General features: G+C 35.3%; 4 protein-coding genes across 6 annotated transcripts; 2 read left to right on the forward strand and 2 right to left on the reverse strand.

The window, feature by feature from the left end:
* Positions 1–18: 18 nt before the first annotated feature.
* Positions 19–1,646, reverse strand: LOC111793493 (exopolygalacturonase). The gene is made up of 4 exons (XM_023675401.2): positions 1,466–1,646; positions 991–1,299; positions 391–903; positions 19–246 (listed from the first exon to the last, which is right to left on the reverse strand). The coding sequence occupies exons 1-4, from the start codon at positions 1,619–1,621 to the stop codon at positions 19–21; spliced, it is 1,206 nt and encodes a 401-aa protein (XP_023531169.2). The 5' UTR covers positions 1,622–1,646.
* Positions 1,647–5,927: 4,281 nt separating this feature from the next.
* Positions 5,928–6,158, forward strand: LOC111803466 (VQ motif-containing protein). Its single transcript, XM_023687876.2, has one exon. It carries the CDS (start codon positions 5,928–5,930, stop codon positions 6,156–6,158), a length of 231 nt encoding a protein of 76 aa, XP_023543644.2.
* Positions 6,159–7,497: 1,339 nt separating this feature from the next.
* LOC111793511 (E3 ubiquitin-protein ligase DA2L) lies at positions 7,498–13,015 on the forward strand. Of its 3 annotated transcripts, XM_023675433.2 has the most exons (11): positions 7,498–7,877; positions 8,034–8,111; positions 8,587–8,683; positions 8,806–9,246; positions 9,374–9,425; positions 9,504–9,549; positions 9,638–9,719; positions 9,826–9,970; positions 10,067–10,175; positions 11,945–12,020; positions 12,119–13,015. In XM_023675433.2, the coding sequence occupies exons 4-11, from the start codon at positions 9,055–9,057 to the stop codon at positions 12,767–12,769; spliced, it is 1,353 nt and encodes a 450-aa protein (XP_023531201.2). In that variant the 5' UTR covers positions 7,498–7,877; positions 8,034–8,111; positions 8,587–8,683; positions 8,806–9,054; the 3' UTR covers positions 12,770–13,015. The 3 variants fall into 3 exon arrangements, with proteins under 3 accessions (XP_023531201.2, XP_023531192.2, XP_023531210.2); XM_023675424.2 differs by lacking the exon at positions 8,034–8,111; XM_023675442.2 differs by lacking the exon at positions 8,034–8,111 and having other exon boundaries at positions 7,499–7,877; positions 11,954–12,020.
* Positions 13,016–13,513: 498 nt separating this feature from the next.
* LOC111793526 (gibberellin 2-beta-dioxygenase 1-like) lies at positions 13,514–15,192 on the reverse strand. Its single transcript, XM_023675454.2, has 3 exons — positions 14,422–15,192; positions 13,979–14,327; positions 13,514–13,864 (listed from the first exon to the last, which is right to left on the reverse strand). Exons 1-3 carry the CDS (start codon positions 14,844–14,846, stop codon positions 13,616–13,618), a joined length of 1,023 nt encoding a protein of 340 aa, XP_023531222.1. The 5' UTR covers positions 14,847–15,192; the 3' UTR covers positions 13,514–13,615.
* Positions 15,193–18,197: the final 3,005 nt, after the last annotated feature.

Consider the following 18,197-nt stretch of genomic DNA (forward strand, 5'->3'; position numbering starts at 1 on the left):
GGTAGATTATGTGGAGGGTTACAAGCAAGGACGAGGGCTCTGATAGCCATAAGAGAAGCCATAAACATTAGAGCAAGAAGAAAAAATTTGCCCTACTTTTGGAGAGCTTTTGAGATAGATGTCCTCAAGCACTATGTCCTTGCATGGCCTGGTTTTACTGCATCTCAATGTCACTGCTGAGGCTGATTTGCTACTTCCCCATATGTTTTTGAACGTCACGTTGCTTATTTGCACCCCTGATGATGTCTAACACAACAAAATAGATTCGATTCATCAACGTTGCACTCAAATAAGGAACGCTATTCAATGTGTTTGTCACTCTTTAAACCATTAAATAGTAGAATCAATAGCATGAGAGAATATAATCGACATATCTATTATGATTCTTACCCGTTGGTCGCATGGAGGAACAGGGCAATATTGTTGATCAATAATGATGGGGTTTCCAACCTCATTCATGAAAATATCTTCGTAGTGTATGTTATACGCATTTACATTTGCAGATGTAGCCCATGTCTTGATTCTCACACCATCAGTCGTGTCCTTAAAAGTGCAATTCCTCACCGTGATCCCCGAAACATCCTCTTTGTCATACTTCCCCAAGCTTCCAATGCTAATGCCATGTCCCGGGCCACAAACGACGTTCGAAACATAGATATCATTGCTTCCGGAGAGTATCGAAATGCAATCATCACCGGTACCAATAATAGAGTTTGTAATATCAATATTATCAGAATTTCCAATCTTAATCCCATCCGTATTAGGACTATCACTAGGAGCAGAAATACGAATCTTCGTAATGTTCATCTTGCTACATCCAAAGAGCAAGAAATGATTGTTCTTGCTATTCATCGAGTGCACGTGATGAAGTTTCGAATTCGTTATAAAATCGAATCTCATCGTCTGAAAAATCACAAAACGTTAATACATTTACGAGATTCGTAAAGAAAAAGAACGTAAATTGGAATGGGAATTGAGAAGAAAACTGACAGTAGGAAGAGATTGGCAATTAGGGTTTTTCTTGCACTCATTTCGTGGCCAAGCCACAGATCCTTCACCATCCAATGAACCACCTCCACTGACACTCAACTGATCGACATATCGAAAGTTTATCCAACTGTCGGACGCGAGAAAAGACATGTCGGTGGGAGCCTTTAAAATACCCTTAATCACAAAGGCCATTTGCCCTTCACATGGCCCCAAAAACAGAACACTTTTCAACTTGAATGTACCTTTTGGGACATACACCCTTCCCCTCCCCTTCCATTCACACGCATCCTTCCATGCTTCTAAAAATGCCTAAAAAAAAACAAAGAAACAACAATGTTTAGACCCAACCCACATAACCTACCAATCCAATTTTGAATCCAATTTTGAATCCAATTCCAATTTTGAATCCAATTTTGAATCCAATTTTGAATCCAATTTTGAATCCAATTTTGAATCCAATTTTGAACCGACTTACCTTAGAGTTATCCGTTGTTCCGTCCGGGATAGCTCCATAACGAACAACATTGAAGACCTTCGGTCTGCCAACTCGAACTCCTTCTGTAATGGAAAACAAGAACAAGAAGAAAACAACCGACGAACCCGGAAGAACACCACATTTCTTCAACCCCATTTCTTCTTCTATTTCTTCTTCTTCTTCTTCTCTGAAATGGATTTGATTTGTTTTGACATTTTCATTACAATTATATATAATGATCAATAAAGTTACCAAGTTTGCTAACATTCCTCAATTAAAATGTTTTTTTTTTGTTTTTTTGTTTTTTTGTTTTTTTCATAAATATATTAGAAATAAAGATGAAGGATTTAGTGCCCAAATTTTTAAGAAATAATAATAATAATAATAATAATTTTTAGCCATTTTTTCTTCATTGTCCAAACTTGGAAATGTTTGCATATTTGGAATCAGTTTCAAACCTGGTTTCAGTTTCTTTATTTGATTGGTTTAATCTGAAATTTTTTTTGTAGTGATGATCCTGAGGTAGAGTCTATGGTATTCAAGAATCTGGGCCTTTCGATCGATGAGGGCCCACTGGAGATGAGGAATCTGACGGTGTGGATGAGTTGGAGATGGGAGTTACTGTGGGCTTTGCCATACTGGATAATTTGGAGGGCATGTAATGCAGCGGATATTATTCCTTATTTTCTTATACGATAATTAATACGATATTTTATAATATTCACTTTTTTTTTTCGCATTTATTTATTATTATTAGACCTTTAAATTAAATGTATTTATTAAAAAAAAATATCTCAATCAACCCAATTTTAATCCGACAATATATAAATAAATAAAATTTTATTTATTTATTTATATCTAACAACGTTATATTTTATTTTAATTTTGTTTTTTTAGAACTAGAGGCTTTTTGTTCGAACGACTTTTGTACAAATTTTAAGCTCACAATTATGACGAATAGCTAAAATTACTGTAACTCATCAGTTTAAGCTTTTTCGTTGATTTTTACTTAACAAGATCATTTAGGCTCCGATCATATTTAAAAATAAAATTTTGAATGTTTGAAGTGTAATAGTACACAATACAATTTGTCATTGTTATTTGAACGATCGACATGAATAAATCCAAACTAAATTAAGGATTAAGTTTATTATCGGTTATTTGAGTTGAAATAATTAACAACTTTAACGGTTTAGTTGGGTCTAAAAAAAATTACTAACCTAACCTATGAACTTCATATCTCGAACTAATAAGATCGCTAAATATTGGTCCCAATTTTTTTTTTAATTATAAATATTAGACGATTCCTATTATATTTGCAAGATTTAATATATATATATATATTATTTATTTATTTTTAATTGTTTTTATCTTAATTCAAAGTTTAAAGATAAGAAGTGACCCATTTTTACAAAATGAAGATAAGTCAGTATATAATTTGTATTATACTTTATTTATATATAGTATTAAACATTAATAATGACATTAACAAAAAAGTATTAAATTTAAAGAGAATGGGGGAGAAAAAGGGAATAAAATTTATAAAAGGAATGGAAATTAAGAAATCAGGATTAAAAAAATGAAAAATTGTGAGGGGCAGTATAGTAATTTTCATAAAAGGAATGGAAATTAAGAAATCAAGATAAAAAAATGGAAAAATCGTTAGGGGCAGTATAGTAATTTTTATAAAAGGAATGGAAATTAAGAAATCAAGATAAAAAATGGAAATATCGTGAGGGGCAGTAAAGTAATTTTTATAAAAGGAATGGAAATTAAGAAATCAGGATTAGAAAATGGAAAAACCGGAAGGGGCAGCATAGTAAGCTTTCATAAGCTTTCTGACTTTGATATTATATTGTCCATTTCAAGTATAAGCTTTCGTAACTTTGTTTTGAGTTTTTCAAAATGACTCATTCTATTAAAGATAGTATTATTTGATTATAAACTCATGATCATTCCCTAAATTAGCCGGGACTTTCATCCTACAGAAACTTCTCTCTAAAATTCACAATTTTTTTTATCGTTACCACTTTCATAAATCTGACTAAAAACAATTCAAACGAGAATACTCTAATTCATAAAGAAAAGACGTGAAAAGGGGATTAACCGAGGTAACGTGCTTGTTGCAAGAGGAGGAAGATTAAGTTGACTAATTGGGTTGGTTGATGGTTTAATTGGATGGACCAATTTTGTCCAATTGAATCAACCAATGGTTTTTATTCTGGTTTGACCTATATTGGCTCGTTTTTCAATTTGATTTTATGGTATTCTCATAATTTCTTTTAGAGGGACAATTTTACCTAGAAAATGAAAATTTAACTTAAGGTAAGTAGTTATTTGGATTATGTGACATCAATAGCTAGGATAAGTTCAATAAATCTAGATAGCATAAACAACCATTGAATCAGTCATGTGGCATCAATGTTTGAGATATTAGCTCATACGAGCTAGACTATATGATATTGATCGTTGGGATGAGTCACATGATATCAATGATTGAAATTAACTCAACTAAACTATATAATGTAAAAAAAACCATGATATCAGCAGTGCGATATAAATGATTGAGGTAAACTCGAACCAGCACTCCATCAATAATAAGTTACTTATTGATCAATGATTATTTAAAATCTCTTTTAATTTTAAAGATGGTATTTCGAAAAAAATTTAAATAGGGTCAAAATATTAAACTAAAGTAGGTGGTGAATATTTATTTAAAAAATGAATTTTTTTTTTAGTGTGGCTTCAAAGTCAAGTCCCAAATATTAAATCCAGTCCGTATTTTTAACTATCTTTTGGAATTATAAGTATTTAAATCAATAATTGCAAGCCTAAAAGTCAAAAGAAGCACAGTAAATTTTATTTTATTTTATTTTATTTTCTTTTTAGATAAAGTAAAATTAAATAATACAAAATAAAGGATAAAATAAGAAATTCTTCATCTCAGCCACTTTTTGAGATAAAAGTAAAAAGACTTTTCTATTTTTTGAATAATCAACGTTCATATGATTTTTTTTTTTTTTAATTTTCAAATTAAATGTAGAGATGTCCATGGATGGGCGGGGACGGGGAGCCTTCTCTATTCCCATTCTCGCCACCAATTTTATTCCTTGTCCCCGCAAAATTCCTCATTTATTTTTCGAGATCGAATTTTTTGCGGATAATTTTTTTGTTAATAAATTAATATTACAACATAGCTTTAACCATTAAAAAGAATCTACAACCCACTTTTAGTTAAATATTATAATTAGTCTTACCATTAACTATATATATATATATTAATATGCGTTGAAAATATTTTTATTAAGTGGGACAAGGACGAGGAATATAATCTCGTACCCAATCTCATTTATCCAACCAGAAAAAAATTATATTTCTCATTTTTCTTTCTAGAAATATCTTTCTTGAGACTCCGCAAATAAAATGGACATCTCTAATTAAACTATTGTAATTTTGAATATGAGAAATATCTCGTAAGGACATACATTCTCCGACTTAGCTCCTATAATAGCGACATGTCGGGTTCTATGTTACAACATGCAACTTAGAAAGCACTCTAAATAGTTGAATGAAATAAAATAAATTAACAAATAAAATTTGAAAATTGAAAATTTGTAAGTATTTTTCTTTCCATAATTTCCCAACCGAGACCGCAATTGAACCAATAATTTTGCCTTGTCAAACGAGTTTGATTTTCTTTTTCTTCTATCAAATTAAGACCTTCCCTATGTTAGAAGTGAAAATGTAATGCTCGAGTAAAAACTGTCTTCACAAACGTACACAAATTATTTTAATATATTAAGATCAAGGTACTGAAAAGAATGATATATCTTGTTGGTATAAGTAATAACTATAACTTTTTGAAGACTTTTTAAACTATAATTTCATATCGTTATAATCACCCTCATACACGTATATGATCTCAGTTCATTTATGTACCTCCTGTTTATTTGAATATGGTGATGAAAAGAAAAAAAAGTGTGACGTACATAATACATTGATTCCTTGAGTTGACTAATTCAAAAGGTCGTGTGGATGTTTCTAAAACCAAGTTTAAATTTAAGGTTTGTGTGTTTTTTCAAACCAAAAAGTCAAATTTAGTTGGTATTCTGAGCATCACCTTTTCAAAGAGATTTATATTTGTTGAACTTTGAAGAACAAAAGTCTTTGTCTTAAAAATTCAAATTTTCAATTAATATATAAATTCAATTATAATATACAAAACTTATTTTTGTAGTCAATTTGTTGGCAATAAATTAGGGTTTTAAAGGCGAAGAAAAGAACACCTTTTTGCGACTTGCTTCCCATCCACACAACGGTCAACTTCCTTCATCTCCAAATTAAAATTCTATTCTTTTTGTTGTGTAATTATAAAAACCCTTCACCCCTTCCATTAAAATCCCAAAACCCATCAAAACCCACTTCTCAAAATTCATCCTTTTTGCTTTCATTTTCTCCATTGATGTCAGGTGGCGAAGCTCATTCGACCAGGGTTGTGATTATCGACACCAAGTATGTCCACACGGACGCCAAGAGCTTCAAGACCGTGGTGCAGAAGCTCACCGGGAAAGATCCAGCGGCGGAGGAGACCCGCCAAACGGGCGACGGTTGGAGCTCCAATCTTGTGATCACAGATTCATCGTTCAAGAAGTTCCAAACAGAGCTCCGAGAGATGCCAACAATTCATCGATGAGTTTTATTTTAATTCAATAAAATGAATAGACGTAGACTAAGATGTCCTTTTTGATCATCTTTTTGTTACTTAGTATAATTCTTTTATTAATTTTTGTTTCTTTTTATTTTCCGTTTTCTTTTGTTTCAATACATACGTATACATGTGATTAATAATTATTTATTGTTTCTAATTCAACCGATATAAAACATCTTAATACAAACATTAGTGTGTGATTAGACATGTACCGATCATCCTACAAACATGTTGGAAACGCAAATAAATGTCATGTTATCCGTCTGAGTTCGAGCTGAGTTGTTCTAAGTTTGATCAGGTATTGATTCTTTGGATGATGTAAATTTGACGTATCCAACACTGAATATCATTTTTTCAAGAAACAAACATAAAATAACAAGAACATATAAATCTGGCCGTAAGATAAGTCCACTGTAAATGGAAGTTCGACAATTGCTACGAACCAACCACATAATAGGATTTCAATCAATTTGATTTAATTTTCTCTAATTTTATTTAAAAGAATGAGAATAAATAAATAAAATGTGTAATAAGTGAATTTCAACAATATAAAAAAGAAAAAAAAAAAAGGTGAAAAGGGGGGGAAGGGGTTTTGAGTCAGAAAATCTGGGATTTTTGGTCAACAAATTTAACGGTATGATGCAAATGTGGAACAAAAAACAGCCATTCTTGTGGGCCCCACTCTCCTTCTTTTCTTTAATCATCATTCATAATAAATACTACGCTCCCATTTATTTTACTCCCTTCTATATTGCGTGTACTACACTCTCCCACTACCAGACAAATGGAGGAATGTTAATAATAATATACTATTTTTTATTTTTCATCTTACAAAAAAAAAAAAAAACTCCTCCTGTTTCTAAAATATACCATATTTTGTTATTATTACGAAATTATACGATTAATATCGCTAATTAGTTAAAAAAAGATATATTTTTTGAACAATAAATCATAAATTTAAATAAAAAATGTTGACTATATAAAGAATTGGAATAAGAAAAGACAAAACAAAGCACATTTATTAATTCTCAAAAATAAAAATTTAGTTATACAATTTAGATTCCCAAAAATGGAAATGAGCAAGAGAAAGTGCACTACACCGAAAAGAGAAGCGCGTGAAGATAGAGGGAAAAAGAAGGCGGTCGGATGACTCAGCTCTGGTTTCGCCTTTATAGTAATGAACGATGATGATGATGGATCATGATCATCATACATAACTATGTATGTATGTATGTATGTATGTATGTATGTATGTATTTATGTATGTATATACGTATGTGGATGATGAGATTATTCTTTTCTTGCTTCCTCACTTCACCGCCCGTTCCTTGCTTCCATGGATACTCATCCAATTCTCAAAGATTTCCCGTCAATATTAAAAATTCCCGTGAGATTCTGAAAATTAAATCCAAAAGCTAGCAAACCCATTTTTGCTTTGGAAGTATTGTGTTGTAATTTCTCTCAATTTTTAGGTTCTTGTATTGTACGAATTTGCAAAAGTCGAAGCAGCTTAATAGAGAGAGCTTGTGATCTTTCTCTCTCTCTCGCGCGCGCTCTGTGAGAGAAGAAGGTTCTGATCGTGTTCCTCTTCTTGGTAGCAAACCAAATCTTTCTGTCTTTCATTCTCTCTTCCTTACACAGACTATCTGTCTATCTCCACTCCACATTTTGTCTTCTTTACTCCTCCCCCCTTCCAAATTCCAGGTGGGTTTGCCTTTTCTCTCCCGTTTTTAATTACCCTTCTCGTTTTGCTTGTGTTCGATTCTTCTTTTGTGTGATTGAAGACGGATTCTGGTGTTGATTTCTTTTTTCCCTTTCTTGTGTGTTCTTTGTTTTTGAATTCTGTGTTTCTTGTTTCAGTGGCTTCTTCCCTTCTTTTGTTCATCTTCTGCAATTGATTCTACGTTTTTTGGTGATTTCCTGTTCTGCAAAGTCCAGGTGGGTTTGCCTTTGCGCTGCCGTTTTTCTTTTGTGTGGCTGAAGACGAACTCCGGTGTTGATTTTCTTGCGTGTTTTTTTTGTTTTTGAATTCTCTTCTTTCGTTGCTGTTCTGCAATTACTTGTGCGTGTTTGGTAGTTTGCTGTGGAAGTATGTTTAGTGAAGTGGGTCGGTTTGGTTTGATTGTTTATGTGTCTCTTTTGATCAAAATTTGTCTTCCCCTCGACAAATTTTGATGGGTTCTAGCTCAGAATGCTTCGGCGCTAAGAATTTAGGGTTCGTCCTTGATTTTAATTTCGATTTTCGAGCTGGGTGCCATTGCTTTTTTATGAATTCTTTTTTGTTTCTTTGCTTTTGCGTTATTTGGATACTGATTGTTGTGGAGGAACAGAAATTAGGGCTCTGAACATTATGAATTTGTCCGAATTTTGTTCTTCATTATGTGTTGAAGCATATTTTCATTCTCTTTCTTAGGGCTTGATTTTGCTCGGTTGAGAATTCAAGTCAAGAGAGTATATATATATATATACATATATATAGTTCTTCAACTGGTGGTGCTATGGTTAAACAGGTACAGGGCTCTGATCATAACTCTCCAACCTTATGGATGGAAAATTCTTGACTGTTTATAAAAGAGAAATTCTGGTACTCAGATTCTTTGTTCTTGCTTTGCTTTGCTTTCATGTCATGCAGTATTTTGAGGATTTCTCTTTGCTAAGGATATCACGAATCGACACAGATGGATAACGTATTGTTGTATCATGAGGACAGTTTATGAATCTAGAATTTCAAGGCTTTACCTGTTTTAAACAAGGAACTGGTATAGCTCATGCGGTTCCTTGTTTATAGAAGCGATCGTTAGAAAGTTTCTGCTGATGCTGAAATCAGCTTAGTTTGGATCAAGTTTCGGAACAGTAATTGATTCGAGGAAATTCTTTTTACATGGGTAATAAGCTAGGAAGGAGGAGACAAATAGTTGATGAGAAGTACACAAAGCCTCAGGGGCTTTACAACCATAAAGAAGTGGATCATAAGAAACTTAGGAAACTCATACTTGAATCAAAGCTAGCTCCATGTTATCCTGGAGATGAAGAATCTGCCACTGATCTTGAAGAATGCCCCATATGCTTTCTGGTTTGTCATCACTTTATCTCATTTGTCTTCTTCGTTGGATTTGTAAACGTCTACCGGTCTCCTTCGCTAAATATCTTCCATTTTCTATATTTTTGGATGTTGTAACCTTTTTTCCCCTTCCTTTCAGTATTATCCGAGTCTCAATCGATCAAGATGTTGCATGAAAAGCATTTGTACAGGTACGTGGGATAAATTTCACGATTGATTTACGTTACGAATTTTATTTCGTCTGATTTTCCTTCTCCTTCTCCTTCCAGAGTGTTTTCTACAGATGAAAGTTCCAAATTCTACCCGGCCTACACAGTATCCTTCACCATGATGATATGCTTTGTTAGTTGAATTGAAAGCTTTACTTTACAACTTCCATTCTTGTATATCTTAACTTGAGGAGGTGTCCTTTTTGCAAAACCTCAAATTATGCTGTGGAGTATCGAGGCGTGAAATCAAAAGAAGAGAAGAGTTTGGAGCAAATTGTAAGATTCATATTTGGTATTGTTTTTACATTGGAACTAAGGGATAAGTAAAGCTTCTGTTCCTTGTTGAAATCTATAATTGAACAACATTTATTGAAATTTCCAGGAAGAACAGCGTGTTATTGAAGCAAAGATTAGAATTCGGCAGCAGGAGCTTCAGGATGATGAGGAAAGAATGCAGAAAAGACATGGATTAAGTACCTCTAACGTTGATACGACTGCGGAGGATGGTGAAGACAGCTCTGCAGCTGGTAGGATTTTACATCATTCAGGTGTTCTGTGTTTTGTAATTTTTTTCGGGCTGCTGAGCAATATTTATCATCATTTTATGTTCTTTATTTTGGCAGTTCCATCGTCTCAATCTCCTTCCGAAGATGAGGAAATAGTTAGCTTGCAAGATTCTTGTATGACCCCGATCAGACCGCCGCCACCTCCTATTCCTATTAGGAGCAACAGGTTCTTTTCATTCTATTCTAATATTGATGCTCTCCACTAATAAGTTGAATGATTAGACTAGCGAGAGAACTCATTTGTGTATAATTTTCTGGAAAAAAGGAACACAAATGTTGCTTGTTGCTTAATTAACTACATTTTGGACTGAGAATAAGTTATATTTGGTTTCCAAGCCTCCCCAAATGTTGACAACAGAAGGAAGTTCCACAAAGCTTTGGCCTATGTCTTGAATGGTTTGTCGAAGGACCAGGGTTGAAGAGGAAGTAATCGACGACTGCGAATGTTGGAAGGATGACGGATTCACGTGTGAGCTACTTTGATCTGGAGGAAGGAGTTTTGTGATATTTAAGGAGATAGAAGAGATTATTTCCTTTTCTCTAGCTTTGTGCTAATAACGGGGTATTACAATACTCGAACGATATTCCTAGATTTTGCTAAAGGCTTCATTAGGATTTATGTGGCTGAATCCATGCTAATGGGATTGAAATTGATCCACCTTTTAGAGATAGGGAGGGGTGGGGAAGACAAATCTCCCCCATAGGAGCGAACTCATTCCCACATTCGTTAGCCGCAAAGCTGGAAATGGCAGCGACTTACCGTTTGGTCACTTTTGAAGGTATCTCTAGTGATCCTGTACCGTATTCATGGCTGATGTTTCCCCACTAATTAGGCGGACGACAAGACTAGTTTCGCATAACGCCAATACCGTACAGAATTCATAGCCCATTTACTATATGTTCCGATGAAAGAGGGAAAAGTGATAAGCCTATAGGAAGTAGTATTGATTATTTCGATGTATATGCCTAAGTTACTAGACTCTTGTTCTTGGGTTCCTGGGTAATTACTGATTTGAACTTGGGGTTTTCGGGAGGAAATGTCCGCACTAAACAGATCGAGTCTTGTAAATAAAGGACTTCGGCGAACTTTCTTGGTTGTCAGAATTGACTATCTAGCTGTAGCCAAAGCTTTGCAGAAGATTCTAGTTTTGATCTATTTCCTTTCCATTTTCAAATGCCAATGAAGATTGCCAAGAGGTTGGATACTAGAGAGAAGAACTGATCTGTTATGGGGGTTGGCCTGGGGGGAGAAGATAGTAGCCATCTTGTTAGTTGGAGTATCATTTCCTTGCCTCCTAACAATGGTGGTGGTCTTGACCTTGTAAAACTTTGGAAGCGCAGTGTTACTTTCCAAATGGATTTGGTGATTTCCCGAGGAAAAAGTGTTTTGAAGTTTAAATGTTCCAACAATGATGGACTCATTCATGTGGACAGTAGTGTCAGTCTAAAAACTTGAAGAAAACACAATTTTTTTTATTCGGTTCATCCTTGTAGTAATCGTATGAACTGGGTTGTACCTATTCCGATTCAAAACGAGAAAAAGAACCGGGCAGCAGTAGGAGCCCTAAAGAGGAAAGGGGCAGGAGCACGCGACTTGCCATGCAAACTAAACCAACAATTAAGATAAACACGAAAATTAAAGCTTCTATTAAGATGGATACCCGCACCAGAAAGGGAAGAGCCCAGCCTCCATAGGTGGATTACGAAAAGGACCTCCAATCAGCGACGAGGGTACATGGGACGAGAGTACATACGCTCAAAATCAGACTTTATAAGCCTAATTTTTGTTATTGCTGTTGTGGACAAATTTGGTCTGTTGTTTTCGTGTCGGAACTACATTTATATGTTTGCATCAGAACTATATTTATATGTCTGTGTTCCTAGTTTATGATATGGTCGGGTTTGCACACTGGAGTCTAATAATGTCCCATTTAGAAATTTCAGGGATGATGAATTTGAACTGGATCTAGAGGACATAATGGTGATGGAAGCAATCTGGCTCTCAATTCAGGTAAAAATAGCTCACCCATATATGGTAGAACTGTTCTTGTTTTTCTTGTTTTGTTAATCTTTAGTTTGATTAAAGTGCATAATAATTGAAATGTTCAGGAGAAAGGAAGGCATCAAGATCCAGTTTACACTGAGGCTGCTTCCTCTGATCAATATCTGACAGAAGGTCGATATGTCTCTCCGACCACCGTGCCATTAGCTGGAACATCATCATCATCATCATCATCCCCATCTGGAGGTCTTGTTTGTGCCATGGCTGCTCTTGCAGAGCAGCAGCAGCAGCAGATAGGCAGGGGACCGTTATCGACTTGCGCAAATGGAGATTCACCCGTCTTCAATATGCATCCTGGAGCCACGGAGTTCTACAACAGGATGAACATCAATGTAGAAAACTATCCACCACTACAAATCTCAATCAACACAGAAAATTATACGCCTGCACAACTCTCTATCAACACGATACCGATACCAGATTGTAGGATGATCTTAACAAGAAACGGTGGCGAGTGGAATCTGGACAATCAATCTGAAGAAGATGAAGCTGGGACAAGCTACCCAACCTCCGACTCGACCGAAGATAATGGTATTGACTGTGCCTTGCCCACAGTCCATGCGATTGATGGTGGAAACCAAACACCAATACCCATCATGCCTCAGAACTTTGAGGAGCAGATGATGCTAGCCATGGCTGTTTCTCTAGCCGAGGCTCGGGGAGTGTCTACTGGACCCGGCCATTCCTGGCAGCAGTGATTATGATTATGATTATGATCAAATCTTAACTTGAACATTCGGTTGTAGCCAATACCAACATAGCTGGCAGAGAGAGCGCGTTGGTGTCGTATCCGAGCTGCAAGGTAGGAAATCGACTCAAGGAGTGGCGTGAAGTTTGTTCAAAGGTTGTTCTCCCTCGGCGGGTCGGGTGAAAAAAAGAAAAAGAAGTGTAAAAATGGAATACAAATTCTTTTAGTGAATTCAAAATTTGGGTGGTTCATTCAAGTTCATGGATGGATGGATGGCAATATTTCCCCTTTTCTTTTCCTAATTATTGAAAATATTGGTTCAGCTTGTGGAAGTTTATAGTCCCTTTCTCTAGTGCACCCTGTAAAATATGGTCTATATGTGAAGTCTCTCTCTCTCTCGAGCTCTCTCGAACTCGAACAAGCAGGTTAGAGATAGGAGTAAATCTCTATCCTTTCTCCCCGACGTGACGTCCTCGAGTTTGACCCGAACAAAGCAAAATTTTAAAAAAAAGCAACAAAAAATGAATTGAAGCGCTTGCGGGCTCACCATTTGTTCCCCTGCTCCCGTGAATGGATAGCCCCTATTTTCATACTTTTATCTCCAACTACTAAGATGCACTTTTCTCTTTTGTAGACCCGAGTACTAGCTTTTTGGGGAGAGACCCATTTGAACATAGTTTATTGAATTACAATTTGAACATAGTTTAATGAATAAGATATTATCGCGATGAGCCGGAAGAGATCAAATTCAAATATCTAACCCTAATTTTGGAATCTAAAAGGGGAGAGAGAGAGAGAGAGGAGAGAGAGAGGGACTATATTTGAAAATAAAAAAGAAAAAAGAGTAAAGATTAGATCATGAGGCTGCAATTCTCTCAAAGTGCACAAGCCTGTTATCTGCCAACCTGGAGTTGTAAGCTGATCTTTTGTACTCAAACCAAGTGAACTCTTTGTACAAACTTTCTTCTCCTTTCATGAGCGAAGGCAACGGCGCTATCTTTTCACTCAACGGCGGCCCCCCGAAGTATATCATTGAAACTCTTGACTTCAACCTGTTCGTCAATACTCTGTGCTTCACGCTTTTGAATCTTCCATTCGTCATCACCTTCGCCAACAAAAAGTTCACTTCTTTTTAGTTTTTTATCAACAAAAAGTTCTGTCTTTTACTTCTTTGGTCGAAATCAAAACTGGGTTTGGATTGTCGTGTTGTTTATTGTACCTGTAAAGAGTCACCTACGTTGATGAAGAAGGAGCTTTGATCGGGAGGAACGGAAATCCAATTCCCATCAGCAAGAGATATTTGAAGTCCTGAAGTGTTATTCGATCTCAAAACTGAAATGATCTGTGGGTCTGTGTGTTCTCCAAATCCAATCATGTTTGTCCCTTTCAAAGCTTGAAGCTCTGGACATGGCGGGTAATGGTTCACCCTGAAAACAGAGTCGCTCTCTTCGTCCATCAACAGCTTGCTGAACGCATTCCTCTGCTGAATCTTCAACCCTTCCGCCATTAGTTCAAGGATTTCACACGCCATGTTTCTCACAGCCGAGATGTAATCGTTCACCGCAGAGCTACAACATAGAAACAGAGCACACAAGGTCAGAAACAGAGTAGAAAACAGAGCAGAGAAAACAGAGCGTTTAGAAGAATGGGGATTTTGGTTACCGGAGCTTTTGTGGGTCTTGGCCAAAAATGGAGAGGAACCCATCAGAGTTGGACTCAAGGTGCGTATTCAAGAGGAGATATTCAACCCAGCCCACGTCGCCATTGCGGCCAATTTGTTTATTGCCATAGCCAAAAGGAGAAGGGGGGCCGGCCCTCTGTTTTTCAGAAAGGGGAAGAGAGAAGAATTTGGTGGATTCTGATTCAAGAGTGGAGATGAATTCCATGGGAACGCCATGGTTAACGACCTTGAAAAATCCAAGCTCTTCACAGGCCTTGACGATAAGATGCTTAGCATCTGGTGCAGAAAGGTCAATCAACGGAACCCCAGAGAAAAATGCAGCAGAGGAAGAACCAGCAGCAGCCATGGAGTTTCTCATGTAGGAAGAAGCCATCTGTTTGATAGCTGGCTTAGACAAAACCACCATTGATATGGGTTTTGAAAGCTTCGAGTGAAAAACAAGAAGAAGGAGAATGAAAGCTTCCCTTTTTCTCTCTTCTTCTTTAGAGAGACAGAGGAAGAACAAATAGGTGCCAATGCAGTGCTGATGGAGGGGAGGGTATTTATAAGAAATGGAAATGGTGGGTTGTAGAGAGAGAGAGAGAGAAAGAGAAAGTGATCTTTTTCTTTGAAATAATAATCTTTCAAAGGCTAGTTTTAGAATGGAGGCTGGGGTTTTGTTTTACACAAAGCTTTGAAACAGAGGAGAAAACAGAGTGGTGATGATCTCTTAGGAGGAAGGGGAAGTGATAACTCAGATTTTCTGGCACTAAAAAAAGACATGACAAAAGTGTTTATATTGCATTAAAAGGAATTGGTCACATCAACTAGATTCTTTGGATACTTATCCATTCTTTTCTTTCCCTTTCAACCATCTTTCTTCCTCTCTAGCAACCAATACTCAAAACTACAAACCTTTTCTTTCTTACCCTTTTCTTTTCACCCTCAAATTTTCTATCTAGAGCGAGTTCGAGAAAAGGGGCCAATGATTTTAGTTCACGATAAGTAAAAACATCGTGAGATCTCACGCCAGCGAGGATGCTTGATTCTCAAACAGGTGAATTGTGAAATCTCATGTCGGTCGAAGAAGAGAACAAAACACTATTCATAATAGCCTCGAAACAAACCAATTTTAAAAACATTTGGCAAAAGCTCCAAAGGTAAACCACAAAGAATTTACCATACATCACACTTTAATGCTCTCTCTTGCTTTGTCAATTCCAACTTTTGACTGTGTGGCCCATTCAAATTGCAACAAAGAGGTAACTTTTTTATGGGAACTTAAATTCTACTTTTAGAAAACAGTGCTAAGGCTGTAAATAGAAATATGCTGAGATTAGATTTGTGTTCTGATTGTAATTTTATCTTCAAAAAAGTTGAGAATTAACTATGAATCAATTTAATTCCGAGTCAATTTTTAAAGTACGAAAGTGGACCGAAAGATAAACCTAAGACATGTTTCTTACGTAAGAGAGATCCGCTAATTCGAACAAAGCTTAAGAATTCTCGTATAAATGTATTTCTTCATTCTAAAAAGGGTAAGTTCTCCTCGAAAATTATTTATCGTTGTTGTCACATAAAGATCACGTGTGTTCCTATATCTAAATTTGGTACAGTATGTGGAAAAGAAAAAAGCTTGTTTGTGAGACGTGCCAATAGTGTTGGCAAAAATATAGAAATGAATAATTGAAATATGGGCAAAAAGAATTCTAATAAAAGGTTATACGTCCAAATTCAAATCAAGGTCATCCAACATCTATTAGTCTAGGTCGACCAGAACCTATTGACCAAACAAGCTAATTTAGCTAGAAGGCAGCTTGAAAGATTGAAGTCATAAGAAAGCGAGTAAGTGGCATGGACCATGATTTTACTCACATCCCAAATAGAGTGGACAAGAGGAAATGCCAAAGGGTTGAAAACATGGGATGAAAATAAGAAACTGGGGTTTGAATTTAGGTCGGCCTTGAGGAGGAGGAACATGTCATGCATGTATCATGTTCGCTCGTGGTTGATAATTTGACTTTCACTCGCTTAAGATGGTACTTAGGAAGCCTTCTCCATCTCCGAACCCCTCCTATATGGGATCGAATTTCTCCAGCATTGCGGGGTTAGGAGCAGAGATAATGATATCATTTCTAACAAGAAAAATCCCTCGTAAAAATTTTCTACTCGTGACGTTCGAATTAAATGAATATATATATATATATATATAAAGAGTTACCCATGGTCCTCAATAACAAAGGGGAGCAATAAATGAAAGGCAGGCACACCCATGTAAACATCCTTTTCCACAACTATAATTTTAATTTAGTATTTAATATTTATAATCTTTTCATGGGGTTGAATGCACACGTGTTCAATAATCAGATGATGAGTGGATGGTCGGTGTAGAATGACGTGGTCGACTACCATTCGCAGCTTTCTCTGTCGGTCAATACTGACTGAAAGACAGAGAGAGAGAGAGAGAGGGTTTTGTGTTTTGTAATTACTAAAATTAAAATTAATGGGCATCACTGCCAGGTTGGCGAACCACATCCACACTGTTCTTCTTCAATCATTCCTTTTTTATTCCTCGCTGACGTGGCACACCCGTTCCGTCTACTTTGAGGGTTAGTTGGCATGATATGGTGAATAGTTGGATATGCCACATCAGCATTTTATTAACAAAAGCTCCCAAGAGGACAGAGATGTAAATTGATATACTAAACCCTAATGTTTTTATATATATTTTTAAATGTTTAATTATAATTAAATAATTGACAATTAGGTGTGGAAAATTAACACAATAAATAATATGTTTTTTATTTTTTAAAAAGTAAATTAAAATAATAATAATTTTTGCATTAAAAAAATGTTTTTTTAAAGCCCCTTATTGGTCAAATAGGTGTATCCATTTCTTAAGTTGTTGATTAGTTTAATTATTGAGTTGTTGAGGAGGGAATTTTATATTTGGATTAATGTGTTCAAATAATTTGATGATTATAAATAAAAGAAAAGTATTCAAATTGACCAATAATTGTCTTGTTAAATTAATAAATATATTCGTGACACTGTCTCCATGTCTAGGTGGTAGGGTTTTGTGTATTATTATTATTATTATCATTACATTAATATATTTAGTATAATGATTTACCTCATATCTATGTTTTATCCCAATAATTTATATCTCAAAACTTTAGGACTCGTAACATTTAAATCTAAAATAATGCTAATTTTACCGACTATATAATTTAATGGTCGTTAAAATTTAAGGAATAAATTATATATATTTAAAAAAAATCAAAAGAAAAAAAAGGTCAATTTTGATCTGATTTTTTTATTTTTTTTAATTTTCGAAATAGAAGCATGCCAATTTTTGTGTTCCAAAAATGACCAAGTAGATAGTACGATAACAACTAAGAAGCCTAGAAAATTTGGTAGACATCATAAATATTGTAAGGATAGCGTAATTCTTGGTAGGGATCAAACTCGATTCTATCGGATAAAAAATCTTGTTACTCGTCAATTTTTTTTTTTTTTTTTTTTTACTCTTAGAGTCTAACCCGAGTCACAATTTACATGATCCATAAGAGCTTGGAGATCGTTGACAATAAGTAATGGGGAAAAGATTTAAATTTTTTACCTTTTAATCGAGAACGTATGTTTTAATCAGTTAAATTATACTCGAGTTGATAATATTAGACAAGTTTATATATTCGTTGGACCTATCGTATTCCACGAGAACATAAAAATCCCCCCACAAAATGGGAGACGAGAAAGATGTCCACGAATCCGCCTA

Source organism: Cucurbita pepo, chromosome 1, assembly GCF_057944985.1.
Source record: "Cucurbita pepo subsp. pepo isolate OVF chromosome 1, ASM5794498v1, whole genome shotgun sequence".
Lineage (NCBI taxonomy): Eukaryota > Viridiplantae > Streptophyta > Magnoliopsida > Cucurbitales > Cucurbitaceae > Cucurbita > Cucurbita pepo.